This window comes from Triticum dicoccoides, chromosome 1B, assembly GCF_002162155.2.
Source record: "Triticum dicoccoides isolate Atlit2015 ecotype Zavitan chromosome 1B, WEW_v2.0, whole genome shotgun sequence".
Lineage (NCBI taxonomy): Eukaryota > Viridiplantae > Streptophyta > Magnoliopsida > Poales > Poaceae > Triticum > Triticum dicoccoides.
This window is the reverse complement of record NC_041381.1, coordinates 29914209-29929922: the sequence shown is the minus strand read 5'-3', so window position 1 is coordinate 29929922 and position 15714 is coordinate 29914209. Positions and strand designations below refer to the sequence as shown.

At 43.9% G+C, this 15714-nt stretch overlaps 1 protein-coding gene across 2 annotated transcripts; it reads left to right on the top strand.

Moving 5' to 3' along the window:
* The first annotated feature begins 1863 nt into the window (after positions 1-1863).
* LOC119317302 lies at positions 1864-4135 on the top strand. Of its 2 annotated transcripts, none has more exons than XM_037591742.1 (2): positions 1864-2027; positions 3154-4135. In XM_037591742.1, the coding sequence occupies exon 2, from the start codon at positions 3208-3210 to the stop codon at positions 3739-3741; it is 534 nt and encodes a 177-aa protein (XP_037447639.1). In that variant the 5' UTR covers positions 1864-2027; positions 3154-3207; the 3' UTR covers positions 3742-4135. The 2 variants fall into 2 exon arrangements, with proteins under 2 accessions (XP_037447639.1, XP_037447631.1); XM_037591734.1 differs by having other exon boundaries at positions 3146-4135.
* The last annotated feature ends 11579 nt before the right edge of the window (positions 4136-15714 follow it).

The window sequence follows — 15714 nt, the reverse complement described above, 5'->3', positions numbered from 1 at the left end:
CTGCTATTCTTCTCAGTGGAGTACCACGCATTGAAGTTCATTGCAAATGAGTAGTTTGCAAGGATAACCCCCTCTCTCCTCTATTGTTTGTCCTCACAGCTGACTTGCTTGAATCGTTGATCAATAATGCTTGGCATGAAGGTATTTCGAATCTCACTATTGATCAACCTGCACACGAAGACTTCTTGGTTATATACTTTTGCACCACTCGCCACTCGCATGGCATGTACTTAGCCCGGGCTTCCTCTTGGCACCACTGGCCACACGATCATCGAGCTTATGCCTCTTGTTCACAATACTGAACGTCAACTCCCGAGCGCGACGTTCTGGCTAACTTATGGTTGTCATATTCATTTCATTAATTATGTGCTTTCATGCTTGACATCTTTCTCTATATGTGTGTTGAAACTGCTATTGAAACTCATTGATCACTTTGATCGGGTGGGTAGGCACTGCTTGTGGCACAATGTGGCTAATCGGGAGGTCTGCAACCACTATTTAGCCTCTTGGAGTTTGGTGTGTTGCCCTAAGAAAAAGGTGGTCTCGGAGTGGTTGATCTCAAGGTCCAAAATGAGGCTCCAAATTCATTCATAAACTTATGCACAAACATGGCATTCCTGGAGTGATGCTTATCTGGGATAAATACTACACCGAAGGTAGTCCCATGCCATGCCCGTTTGTGGTTCCTTTCGTTGGCATGACACGTTCTCTCTAATTGATACATACACAGGGATGTCCACATGCTTCAATAATGCTAGGACGATGTGCTTCTCTGGAAAGATGTTTGTGAAGAAAATCAACCTTTATAAGAGGTATACGATCATTTGTTCTCTTTTGCGTGCACCGAGGATGTCTCCATTTGCCAATTCATGCAAAACATACCCCTGAGTCTTAGTTCTTCTTGCGATTATCTTTGGAAGCTAGTGCCAACCTGACTAATCCATTGAGTTGTGTTGATTAGATGCACCTTGACCCCTTGGTTCCAGACGATTGGATTGTTTTTGGGGTGACGTGGGTTATACCATCAAAGTATGAATTGGGTCTCTAGGGTATGATTGAACATGCGGCTCAATGTTGGCGTCGACAGCTATTCGAAGAGATATTGATCCTTGGGCCGTGAAATATTTGGAATCAAAAGAACCGTTGCTACTTCAAGGAGAAGTCCTCCTTGCAATGATAATTGACTAATCCTCTTTAAGGAAGCCCTCGCCATTCTTGCGTTGAGGGTTAATCCCTCCTTCAGACATTTTTAGACACTTTTTAATTTTATGGGTTCGTGAATAGTTCGTTCTTTTGTCCAAGGACTCTTTCTCTTGGGACAACATGTCCGCTGGGATCTTCTGTAATTCTACAGTAGGAGCCTCTTTTGTAGATTTTATTTAAAGAATGCCCACAATTTTTTTTCATGAATTCTAAAATTGTTCTTGTTTGCAAACAAATGTCCTCAAATTCTGAAACTGTCCACGAATTTAGGAAAATGTTTGTGTTTTCAAAAAATGACCTCGAATTAAAAAATGTTCATGTATATAAAAAATTCTCAACTGGCTAAATTTTCGTAAACTACTACTTATGCTTTATCTTATTTTAAAATATTATTGTATTTTAAAATATTAGTGTATTTTAAAAAGTGTTCTGGAATTAAAAAACTAAATAGAGAAAGGAAAAAGGAAATTATAGAAAATAAAAACAGAAGAAAAACGTAGAAACCCGATGATAATACAGTAGTGTGTCACGCCCAGGGAGCAAAGAAAAGGAAAAAGGAGGAGAACCAGGTTGGGCGGCCCGGCCCATTTAAGCCACGTAGTAAGCGGCGCGCCCAGTTACAAATCATTTCCAAGGAAAAAAAAAACAAATACAGCCCGCCGCCCGGAACGCGCGCCAGCCTCGCCGGCGCCGCAGCCGTCGCCTCTCCGCGCCGACTCTTGGAAGAAAGAAGGCGCCGCGCCTCCTCCTCCTCCTTCGGCCTTCCCCTCCCCAGTGACGACGCCGGAACGCGGACCATCCTCGCTTCGGCGCACCACGGCCAGGTTTGCATCTCGCGCGAGCTGATCTTCACCCCGTCCGCAAATCTAGAGCTCGACGACGTTCGAGTCCCGCTTCCTCGGTTGCCTCTCTAGTTTCCGCCATGTGCATGCTATCCAGCCTCGCCGCGTTTCCTCGTGAAGCCGAGGTTTCTGGTTAGACGCTTCATAGAGGAAGGATATGCTCTGATATGAAGGCAAGGTGTTCGGTCAAATGCTTCCGTGAGAGCAGATGTGCATTGCTTCAACAAGTTTTATTTGTTCCACGGTGCTGATTAATTCCTAGTCAAACAACGTCAATAATCTGTCGTATATTGATAGTGAAGAGTGTGCATATATTCACAAATGGCAAAATCAGCACGGCCAAAAAACTGGCCGCCGGGGGAGGAGCCCGGACAGAATTACATAAGTCGAGTCGGGCTTGCGAGGTCCCTTAGGCTGCTAGTCAGCCCTCTCCCACTTGCACCCTGATTGATACCATCCCACTCCCCCGAAAAGGCTCAGATGACCTTCACCGTCACTGCTCCTCTCCTCCTGCCAAATCGCCTCCCACTCTCTCGACGTCGACTCTGGACTCTGGGGATGTCACCGAGGCCGACGGTGCCTCTAGGACTCAACTCAAGGAGGTGACCTTCTTTCTAGGCTTACTTCCCGAGCAGTTAGTTTATTTCTCTGTCCGGAAACTGAGCCTACACTTCCAGTCTGATTGTTTCATGCAGTATTGATTTGTATTCACGTGGTATGGGTTTGTGATCTTCTGTATAAGAGAGCGTCCATTCTAGCTGAACTTATAATCTGATGAATGGTTTGCTTGCTTAATGCTTAGCTAAATCCGTGGGCTGTCTTTACTTTCCTTATGTAGGGAAGGTGTTTGATAAAGTGCCTCTGTGATGGACACACCGAATGGGTGCTTTGTTGTTCACAGGACATCCAGTTAATTACTTTAAACTCGCGCATGGTTTCCAAAATATTTCCTGCCACATCGCATCCTTTGTTCAGTCTTACCATTTGCAGCAACTTCACTGTGTCCTGTCTTATTGTCTTTTCTTTGATATTCCTAATCCAAAATGTTGGAGAGAAAAAAAATTGAAAGGTATAACAAGCTATGCTCTTACTTCTTACAGCTGTGCAGGTTAATTGATCGTCGATCCCCATAAGGAGGTTGCTGTAGGAGCAATCAAGTAGCATGAAGTTCAGAGTTGTCTGCAGGAAGTTGTATGATTATGTGAGGTATGATCTTAAAGAGATCGCCTTCCCATCTTCTCTGCCAGACCCTCCGGGCACCAAGAGGCGTCCTAAGCTCACGCTGAAAGAGAAATGGTGCATCCTCAAGGAGGCAACCAGGCTCTACGGGGCTTCCTGGGTCAGGGACATCGGTCCCGAGCTCAGGCCAAATGATTACAAGAAGGTCAAAGAGGAGTCTGACTCTAACAGCAGCAAGGCCAAGGAGGGGAAAACTACGAGCGAGCCTAGTCTGCTTGAGGATCTCGCAGTGGCAGCAAAAGGCGGGGCGGAGACGCTGAAGCCTGCGCTGCGGCGCATATACATGACCCGCGCGTCTACCTACACGAGTGCGGTGAAGAACTATGTGGAGACCTATCAGGAAGGGCTGAAGGATGTCTTGGATGAGAAAGTTGCTGGGAAGGATCACCAGCAAGGCAATGAGCCAAGGGGACCATCGACGCCGCCTCCATCACCGCCCCCGCCATCATCGTCATGAGCTTGTTCATTTTGTGGGGAAATGTTATCATTAGAACCCTCAGCTTCTCGTTTATATACATTCTTATCACAAGTCGGGTAGAACAGACAACAATGCGCTGCTCGTTTATATATTCTTATCTGACCTTGTCCTGGGTTATGTGACCTACACTGCGATGAAGATTGTTCTTCAGCTTGTCTCGGCTGCAGTCATTCCCTTCTCCATCGACATCGAAATCGACGCCATCCAGGACTGTGTGCTTGCCTTGTTGCTAGCAATAACAGAAACAAAGGCCCATCCTGTCATTTTCTTCGATGTAACTCTGCAATGTGCGCCCTCGATCGTCGTTGGTACTTTGTTTGTAGGGTGACAAGCACAGTATTTGAACGAGATGCCATTCACTGTTGCCGGCTTATTTGTATGTCTGCTTAGTTGTGATGGTGGGTCTCTGATCTTGTTCATGTGCTTGCTGGCCTTGAGTTAGGTGAGCTGTACTGCAGGCTCTGTGCACTTGCCTTGCTGCAGAGTACAGAGGTCTGCCATACCATATCCCCTAATTTCATGCAATTCTGCACCCTTTTTTGTGTGTGTAGGGTACCAAACACAGTATGCTTGCTGCTCATGGCTTATTATATGTCTGCCTGGTCGCCATATAGTCCCCAAACCTATCTATATATCCAGCAGTACATGTTACTGATTGATGCAGGCTTAGTCGTGGTTGCTGTAAACGGTAGGTCTAACCAGCTCGTCTCTACAGTGCCCGGCAAACGACAAGCCACCGGGCTGCAACGTGCCGAAACTGTACCACAACCGCAACGCAGTCTAATCTCTGTGCTTAGAGCATGCCATTTGTCGCCGCAGCAGGCGGTCTGGGCCTGGGGGTTTTAGACTTTTAACCTAGCAGAAGGTTGGAAATAATGTAGACGGCGGGTGCCGCGTCATTTCGGCACGTGGATGTCATGTCTCGGGTGCAGGGCCTCGGCGTGAGGGCGAGTGTTGGGTATGATTGACCCGTTGAACTGAATTGTGTCGTTATTGTCGGATCGCGATGGCTTTGTCGAGGGTCCTTGTTTTTTGAGACATTTAATGGGAATGGGGCATCTGATGATAATGCTCTTTTCGTTGCCGAAATTCCTGAAACAAATGTGGAAAAGAAAATGAAAAGGAAAAAAAAGATCCTGAGCATTTAGCTCCTCTGTGGTTCAATTATGCATCGTTAAGCAGTATGAGAAGTTTATTCACACAAAAAAAAGAAGCATGAGAAGTTGAAGTTGAGTCGTGACAGTGGCCATGCCTGAGCGTGAAGGGACAGGCAGGAGAGGCTGACGTCACGGGTAGGACCAGGCCGGTCTGGTACAGCACGTGTTCCCGTGGGCCGAAGCCAGCCCAGGAGCTCCATGGGCCCGCAGCATGATTACTCAGTACTGTAATCGGTTGGCCGGGCCGACGTGAGCTTTATATCCTCCAGGACGACAACCCTACTGCCATGAATATAAAAATGCTCTACCCCTCAAAAAAAAAAGCTCTGCTATTCCTCAAAGAAAAGAAAAAAACTCTGCGGCCCATACATTAAAATAAAACTCAGACCGAAAGATAAAAAACCTTAATGATATAGAGAAATATATTATCCCCTCTACCTCAAAAATAATATTATCCCCTAAAAAGAAGAAAAATTGGGGAAATATATTAGTATTCCTTAATTAAAAAGTAGAGAAATGTACTTGTGTGAAAAAGAAGTGAGAAACGTGGCATGCATGGTGTTCATGCTGAAGAAAATAAATGGGGGCCAATAGGACACCACTGGGATTCCATTGCCAAAGACCAAATGATAGCAGGGGACTCGTCTGGTTTGTCAAGTTTTGGCAAGCTAAAAACGAAAGGAAGGGATCGAATAGCAAGGTACTCCCTCCGTTCGAAATTACTTGTCGCAGAAATGGATGTATCTAGATGTATTTTAGTTCTAGATACATCCATTTTCGAGACAAATAATTCCGAACGGAGGGAGTAGCAGGGGACTCGTCTGCCGCTACTGCTGCCAACAGTACCAAACGCTTAACCCATGCGTTCTCCAAATCTCCTCTGGACTTCTAGAGAATATGTCGACACACACGTCATGCGTTTCTGTCTCTTGTATGTAACAGTTGGTATGTCTCTAGTTAAGTACACAATATTAGTTACGCCAAAACTACTGGCTGATGTAGCTCAACTAGAGTGGTACACACCTGGTGGCATTGGTCAAGGTACCAGCGCACATCATGATGATCGTACTCTCGTTACTGTCACTGTGGTCACCAGAATGTCCCAGGCAGACCTACTACACATGGCCTACAACAATCAAAAGCATAGGTCATGGTTCCTTATAGGTATATCTTACAAATAAAGACTTCCTATACATGTAAACAGAAGAAATAAAACTCATATGAATGAGTTAATTAGAAGGAACACCCATCAATAATTAGGCCTCCTTTTGATTTACATGGATATATTAATTATTATTTTAATTTTTCTTTACACTACATGCATGGATGCTATTTATTTCTTGCGTTACCCTACATGCGTACCAAGTGCATTTGTCCGTGTGTTATTTGTATCTTCTTTCATTCGTTGCACGTAATGATGTGTTTTAAAGTAGGCCCTATTTTTCAAGAAGATAAAAAAATACCAATGTGATCATGACATTGTAGGTGGTTGCGATGGGACGGATGCGACTTCCCTCACAAATAATGGGTTAGCCCGTAGCAGAAGTCCCCCTTTTTTATCCATTTCTTTATTACCCCAGAGGGCCCCACCTTGGTGGGACCGAGAGAAAGAAAGGGCGGGGGAGGGGGGTGGCACTTCTCGACCGTGTCTCTGAGGGACAGTTGAACGAGCGACTCATGAATGCCGCCGGGTCGGACGAGCCAATAACTCGAACGTGTTCGGTCAGTTTTTTGAGCAAGAGTCACAAGGTTACCTTACCTTCACCATGATACGGACTCCAAGTTCTTATGGCAGAGCATGAGGAGTTTCCTTCAATATGATGATGAGAATGGAAACCAGAAGCATGACTGGGTCTTCGTAGTCCGAGATCATACTTATATATCAGTCACAGTAACGTAAGCATGAGACTTTTTGGTAGTACCGGTGAAGCAGATGGCCGCGGCGGGGGAATCTGGGACGTAAAAAACGATAACGAAAAAAGAAGAAAAAGAAAGTAACAACCAAGGTGAAGCTACATGCTTTGCATTGAAAGAAAGGATGATACATGAATTACAAACCCATGTCCACATCCCCGGCTACTGCCGCCTGAGTTTACCACACCCTAGTCTTAAATAAGTTCCCAATAAATTTGTAAACTCCTCTGAAAGAAACTGTAAACCACTATCTTTGTTATTTCAAAATGAGAATTATGTATTATGAAAAAACTGTAAGTAACAATTATAGAGTTTGTATAGTAAATATTATTTGTCTAGTTCGTCAAGTTTTTAAAACTAAAAAGTGGAACTCCAGTCTGCCGCTACTGCTGCCAACAGTACCTAACGCCCAACCACCTGGTTAGGGATAGCCATTTTTGTTCGAGGGCGAGGATGACTTGGCTGATGATAACCCCAACCACCTGGTTAGGGATAGCCATTTTTGTTGTTTGGTTGCGTAGGATTGAGTGGGTTGGATAACCACATTTTATTGTTTGGTTGGAAGAATGAGAATTGGATAGATTGTTGTGATGACCTCATTGCTAGAAGAAGGTGAGATTACCCCTACACATGCAATTTTAGATCAACTTTTTGAAATCAACTCGATGTACCGAGTAAAGAAGCAAGCATGCAAAAAAAAAAAACAAGAGAGGTTATATCCACACTATTTCTACATTATTTGCATGCGTAAAGAAGCAAGCATGGCAAACGGACGAGCAAGTAGATTAAATGCAGACATTCTTCATACACACGAACCAGCTAGCTACAGAAAAACGAGAAAGATATACGTAGATCGTAGCACAAAAGAGCAGCAACGCAGTGCTTTTTTTTGCCGGGTGTAGCGCGGTGCTTCTCCGTGCTTGTTGCATAGAAACGGGAGAGGGGTCAAATCGAACCACAGAAGAGGGCAGAGGAACATGGCAGCCTCGTCAAGTCCAGCTGCAAGCGCTATCCGTTTCCTGCCGCCGGCGGTCGCCAAGCACCGCCGCCCATACAGCCCGATCCCGTCGTCAATATCTGTTCGTGAGGCGAGATAAACAAAAGAAAACGATTCGGGAGACAGGGAGGTAAACTGAAGCGGAGCGAGCGTGGGTGGCTGCCCTCGTTCGCCAGATTCTCGCGGCTATCGGCAGCCAGGTTTCAGAGCGAATATTCCTTAAAGCAGGTTATCCCCAGCCATCTCATCCTAACTTCCAAACATGTGGCATCCTCAAAAAATCTGGCTATCCCTATCCCACTAAGGGATAGCCCCAGAACCAAACGCCCCCTAACACTCCCATACAACAACACAGAGCCTCAGCCACCCCTGCGTGCTCCAAACGCCTGTGGACTCACCCGCGATAAAAAGAAAAAAAAAAAGAAACTCCTCTGGACTTCTAGAGAATATGTCGACACATAAGTCATGGGTTTCTGTCTCTTGTATGTAATAGTTGGTATGTCTCTAGTTCTTTCTTTTGCGAATAAGTATGTCTCTAATTAAGTACACAATATTAGTTACGCGAAAAATACTGGCTGCTGTAGCTCAACTAGAGTGGTACACACTTGCTGGTGGCATTGGTCAAGTTACAAGCGCACATCACGATCGATCGTCCTGTCGTTACTGTTCAATGTGGTCACTAGAATGTCCCTGCACCTGGCAGATCTACAACAGATGGTCTACAATAATCAAAAGCAGAGGTCATGGTTACTTATAGCTATATCTTACAAATAACGATTTCCTATACATGTAAATAAAACTCGTGATGAATGAGTTAATTAGAAAGGAACATCTATCAATAATTAAGCCTCTTTTTGCTTTACATGGATATATTAATTGTTATTTTCATTTTTCTTTACACTAGATGCATCGATGCTATTTTTTTCTTGCTTTACACTGCATGTGTAGCAAGTGCATTTGTGCTCGTGTTATTTATAATCTTCTTTCATTCACTGCAAATTTTCCAGTGCACATAACGACATGTTTTTCAGCAGGCCCTATTTCTCAAGAAGAGAACAAAACAAATACCTGTAAAAAGAGATGATAACAAAAAAGAAGAAAAATATATTAACAACTAAGGTGAAGCTACATGTTTTGCATTGAAAAAAAAGACGATGCATGCATTACGTGCCTTGTTCTGGAAAGAAGAAGCATGTCCAAAATCACCGGCTAATTCCACCTGAGTTTACCACACCCTACTCTTAAAGAACTTCCCAATAAATTTGTTAACTCCTCTCAATTTGTTTGCTAAACCACTATCTATGTTATTTCAAAATGATAATTATGTATTATGAAAAAAACTGTAAATAACAATTCTAGATTTTATACAATATATATTATTTCTATACCAATGGTGAACCAAGAAAAATCTTTGATTGTCAAAAGCTCTAAAACTTCTTATACTTTGAACATAGGAGTAATAAATATTTTTTTATTTTTCTCTAGACACGTACATGCCATTTGAATTCCTTTTGGAGATTTTTTTAAGAATTTTTTGAAGATTTTTATTTTAAGGCAACATCAAATCATATTATAATCCAAAATGTGGGTTTGCACCTTTCCTTCTCCTAATAAAATGGTTTATGTATTATCCACCTAGAAACTATGTGTGTTTACATGTCTTACGATACTTTCTTCCAAATTGATAATATATAGGTAAGAAAACATTGCAACATTAATAAGAAAGTGTACTTATAAACAAGGAAAGAACATTTTTTATGTTTCATTTATGTCAATTGATGCGCTTGGTTAGTAGCTGGTCCATAATTTGTAGCCTTATACGCCATGTAAACAAGTACACCCTATATAAACAAAAATAATAGTATTTAGATCACTAAGTAGTGATCTAAGCGCTCTTATATTTCTTTACTGAGGGGTTAACAAGGAAAATAAATAAGACTTGAAATTTTAATATCCTTTGAGACTTCTAGGAGAACTTCGCAGGGGGTACGCAAGGGAGCGCGCACACACTATGAACAACACATCTGTTGCGAGATTCAAAAAATTTATTTCACACATCCCACACCAACTTCTTGTTCACCTTAAGTTTTGTACACCAGAGCTTAACAACTTATGAATAAATAAACTATAATCGCCTACCGTAGTAAGTTCCACTATACAAAACTTAAAGCAAACACGAAGATGTGTGGGCTATGCAAAACCAAGTTTTTGAGTCGCGGCACAGATGTGCGGTCCACTGATGAGTCCAATTTTGCATCATATTTTACTTCTTATTTTGTATAATAAGTGTAGAGTTTTCAGATTTTATTGTGTGTGCGCACCTTTCTTTGTCCGATTCACCCAAGATCTTAATGAAGGAAATAATCAAAGTATTAAAGATGTTAATTTTTAATATACGGGTGAATCAAGCTAATTGGCATGATAATAACCCAAATACCTAACATAGAAACCAGCGATTAGCTAGGAGAAAGCGCAGTCGCGCAGACGCTTCTAGAGGAGAAGACGACACCTGGTACGGGGGCAATCGCTCGTGCCAGTGCTCTTACCAAGCAGTGCCACCTCCCCTGGATCGACTACTTCACCCCGGTCCCTTCGGATCATTGAGAAGAGACACATAGAGAACAACTTGCACCAGAACCAAGAACCCTAGCCTATGGAAGAGATCCAGTGGGGCAACCGACAAAAAGGGCCCCGCTACGTCATCAACCCGATCAAGGAGACTCCGGCATCAACCATCATCACCATTGTCACCCATCTATTCATCTCTTTGTAATACTAAAACCTAGGTGGATAGTTACGTGAATTACATTGATCTTTCATCCATGATTGCCAAGATTATTTCTATGATGGTAGTTGTCTCTATGTCTGAGTAAACCACCTTGTTCTCGGGGATATGGAAGAACCATAATATCTTTAGGTGTTGAACACCAATAGGATATGAAATCTCTTATTGCATGTTTATGCTGATGTTTTTTTCAAAATATTGTGTGAAGTTTTTGAAGGAAATATGCCCTAGAGGCAATAATAAAGTTATTATTTATTTCCTCATATCATGGTAAATGTTTATTATTCATGCTAGAATTGTATTAACCGGAAACATGATACATGTGTGAATACATAGACAAACATATAGTCACTAGTATGCCTCTACTTGACTAGCTCGTTAATCAAAGATGGTTGTGTTTCCTAACCATAGACATGTGTTGTCATTTGATTAATGGGATCACATCATTAGGAGAATGATGTGATTGACATGACCCATTCCGTTAGCCTAGCAATTGATCGTTTAGTATATTGCTATTGCTTTCTTCATGACTTATACATGTTCCTGTAACTATGAGAATTATGCAACTCCCATTTACCGGAGGAACACTTTGGGTACTACCAAACGTCACAACGTAACTGGGTGATTATAAAGGAGTACTACAGGTGTCTCCGAAGGTACACGTTGAGTTGGCGTATTTCGAGATTAGGTTTTGTCACTCCGATTGTCGGAGGGGTATCTCTGGGCCCTCTCGGTAATGCACATCATTATAAGCCTTGCAAGCAATGTGACCACATGAGTTGGTTACGGGGTGATGCATTACGGAACGAGTAAAGAGACTTGCCGGTAACAAGATTGAACTAGGTATTGGATACCGACGATCAAATCTCGGGCAAGTAACATACCGATGACAAAGGGAACAACGTATGTTGTTATGCGGTTTGACCGATAAAGATCTTCGTAGAATATGTAGGAACCAATATGGGCATCCAGGTTCCGCTATTGGTTATTGACCGAGAATAGTTCTAGGTCATGTCTACATAGTTCTCGAACCCGTAGGGTCCGCACGCTTAACGTTACGATGACAGTTTTATTATGAGTTTATAAGTTTTGATGTATCGAAGTTTGTTCGGAGTCCCGGATGTGATCACGGACATAACGAGGAATCTCGAAATGGTCGAGACATAAAGATCGATATATTGGAAGCCTATATTTGGATATCGGAATCGTTCCGGGTGAAATCGGCATTTTACCGGAGTACCGGGAGGTTACCGGAACCCCCCGGGGGTATATTGGGCCTACATGGGCCTCGAGGGAGAAGAGGGAAGGAGGCAGGAGGGGGCCGCGCGCCCCTCCCCTTCCTAGTCCGAATAGGACAAGGGAAGGGGGCGGCCCCCCCTTTCCTTCCCTTCTTCCTCCTCTTTCCCCCTTCTCCTATTCCAACTAGGAAAGAAGGGAGTCCTACTCCCGGTGGGAGTAGGACTCCCCCCTTGGCACACCCTCCTTGGCCGGCCGCCTACTCCCCCTGGCTCCGTTATATACGGGGGCGGGGGGCACCCCATAGACACACAAGTTGATCTACGGATCGTTCCTTAGCCGTGTGCGGTGCCCCCCTCCACCATATTGCACCTCGGTCATATCGTCGCGGAGTTTAGGCGAAGCCCTGCGCCGGTAGAGCATCATCATCGTCACCACGCCATCGTGCTGACGGAACTCATCCCTGAAGCTTTGCTGGATCAGAGCCCGGGGATCGTCATCGAGCTGACCGTGTGCTGAACTCGGAGGTGCCGTACGTTCGGTACTTGGATCGGTCGGATCGTGAAGACGTACGACTACATCAACCGCGTTGTGCTAACGCTTCCGCTTACGGTCTACGAGGGTACGTGGACAACACTCTCCCCTCTCGTTGCTATGCCATCACCATGATCTTGCGTGTACGTAGGAATTTTTTTGAAATTACTACGTTCCCCAACAGTGGCATCCGAGCCTAGGTTTTATGCGTTGATTTTATATGCACGAGTAGAACACAAGTGAGTTGTGGCCGATACAAGTCATACTGCTTACCAGCATGTCATACTTTGGTTCGGCGGTATTGTGAGATGAAGCGGCCCGGACCGACATTACGCGTACGCTTACGCGAGACTGGTTTCACCGTTACGAGCACTCATGCTTAAAGGTGGCTGGCGGGTGTCTGTCTCTCTCACTTTAGCTGAATCGAGTGTGGCTACGCCCGGTCCTTGCGAAGGTTAAAATAGCACCAACTTGACGAACTATCGTTGTGGTTTTTATGCGTAGGTAAGAACGGTTCTTGCTAAAGCCCGTAGCAGCCACGTAAAATTTGCAACAACAAAGTAGAGGACGTCTAACTTGTTTTTGCAGGGCATGTTGTGATGTGATATGGTCAAGACGTGATGCTATATTTTATTGTATGAGATGATCATGTTTTGTAACCGAAGTTATCGGCAACTGGCAGGAGCCATATGGTTGTCGCTTTATTGTATGAAATGCAAACGCCCTGTAATTGCTTTACTTTATCTCTAAGCGGTAGCGATAGTCGTAGAAGCAATAGATGGCGTAACGACAACGATGCTACGATGGAGATCAAGGTGTCGCGCCGGTGACGATGGTGATCAGGACGGTGCTTCGAAGATGGAGATCACAAGCACAAGATGATGATGGCCATATCATATCACTTATATTGATTGCATGTGATGTTTATCCTTTATGCATCTTATCTTGCTTTGATTGACGGTAGCATTTTAAGATGATCTCTCACTAATAATCAAGAAGTGTTCTCCCTGAGTATGCACCGTTGCGAATGTTCTTCGTGCTGAGACACCACGTGATGATCGGGTGTGATAGGCTCTACGTTCAAATACAACGGGTGCAAAATAGTTGCACACGCGGAATACTCAGGTCATACTTGACGAGCCTAGCATATACAGATATGGCCTCGGAACACGGAGACCGAAAGGTCGAACGTGAATCATATAGTAGATATGATCAACACAGTGATGTTCAACATTGAAACTACTCCATCTCACGTGATGATCGGACATGGTTTAGTTGATTTGGATCACGTGATCACTTAGATGACTAGAGAGATGTCTGTCTAAGTGGGAGTTCTTAAGTAATATGATTTATTGAACTTAAATTTATCATGAACTTAGTATCTGATAGTATTTTGCTTGTCTATGTTTGTTTGTAGATAGATGGCTCGTGCTGTTGTTCCGTTGAATTTTAATGCGTTCCTTGAGAAAACAAAGTTGAAAGATGATGGTAGCAATTACACAGACTGGGTCCGTAACCTGAGGATTATCCTCATTGCTGCACAGAAAAGTTACGTCCTGGAAGCACCGCTGGGTGCCAGGCCTGCTGCTGATGCAACTGACGACGTTAAGAACGTCTGGGAGAGCAAAGCTGATGACTACTCGATAGTTCAGTGTGCCATGCTTTACGGCTTAGAACCGGGTCTTCAACGACGTTTTGAACATCATGGAGCATATGAGATGTTCCAGGAGTTGAAGTTAATATTTCAAGCAAATACCCGGATTGAGAGATATGAAGTCTCCAATAAGTTCTATAGCTGCAAGATGGAGGAGAATAGTTCTGTCAGTGAACATATACTGAAAATGTCTGGGTATAATAATCACTTGATTCAACTGGGAGTTAATCTTCCTGATGATAGTGTCATTGACAGAATTCTTCAATCACTGCCACCAAGCTACAAGAGCTTCGTGATGAACTATAATATGCAAGGGATGAACAAGACTATTCCCGAGCTCTTCGCGATGCTAAAAGCCGCGGAGGTAGATGAAGGAAATATGCCCTAGAGGCAATAATAAAGTTATTATTTATTTCCTCATATCATGGTAAATGTTTATTATTCATGCTAGAATTGTATTAACCGGAAACATGATACATGTGTGAATACATAGACAAACATATTGTCACTAGTATGCCTCTACTTGACTAGCTCATTAATCAAAGATGGTTGTGTTTCCTAACCATAGACATGTGTTGTCATTTGATTAATGGGATCACATCATTAGGAGAATGATGTGATTTACATGACCCATTCTGTTAGCCTAGCAATTGATCGTTTAGTATATTGCTATTGCTTTCTTCATGACTTATACATGTTCCTGTAACTATGAGAATTATGCAACTCCCGTTTACCGGAGGAACACTTTGGGTACTACCAAACGTCACAACGTAACTGGGTGATTATAAAGGAGTACTACAGGTGTCTCCGAAGGTACATGTTGAGTTGGCGTATTTCGAGATTAGGTTTTGTCACTCCGATTGTCGGAGAGGTATCTCTGGGCCCTCTCGGTAATGCACATCATTATAAGCCTTGCAAGCAATGTGACCAAATGAGTTGGTTACGGGATGATGCATTACGGAACGAGTAAAGAGACTTGCCGGTAACGAGATTGAACTAGGTATTGGATACCGACGATCAAATCTCGGGCAAGTAACATACCGATGACAAAGGGAACAACGTATGTTGTTATGCGGTTTGACCGATAAAGATCTTCGTAGAATATGTAGGAACCAATATGGGCATCCAGGTTCCGCTATTGGTTATTGACCGAGAATAGTTCTAGGTCATGTCTACAAAGTTCTCGAACCCGCAGGGTCCGCATGCTTGACGTTACGATGACAGTTTTATTATGACTTTATAAAGTTTTGATGTACCGAAGTTTGTTCGGAGTCTCGGATGTGATCACGGACATAAGAAGGAGTCTCAAAATGGTCGAGACATAAAGATCGATATATTGGAAGCCTATATTTGGATATTGGAATCGTTCCGGGTGAAATCGGCATTTTACCGGAGTACCGGGAGGTTACCGGAACCCCCCGGGGGGTTATTGGGCCTACATGGGCCTCGAGGGAGAAGAGGGAAGGAGGCAGGAGGGGGCCGCGCGCCCCTCCCCTTCCTAGTCCGAATAGGACAAGGGAAGGGGGGCGGGGCCCCCCCTTTCCTTCCCCTCTTCCTCCTCTTTCCCCCTTCTCCTATTCCAACTAGGAAAGAAGGGAGTCCTACTCCCGGTGGGAGTAGGACTCCCCCCTTGGCGTGCCCTCCTTGGCCGGCCGCCTCCCCCCTGGCTCCTTTA

Coding starts and splice junctions, on each gene's coding strand:
- LOC119317302 (XM_037591742.1), top strand. CDS start 3,208: ATGAAGTTCAGAGTTGTCTGCAGGAAGTTGTATGATTATGTGAGGTAT.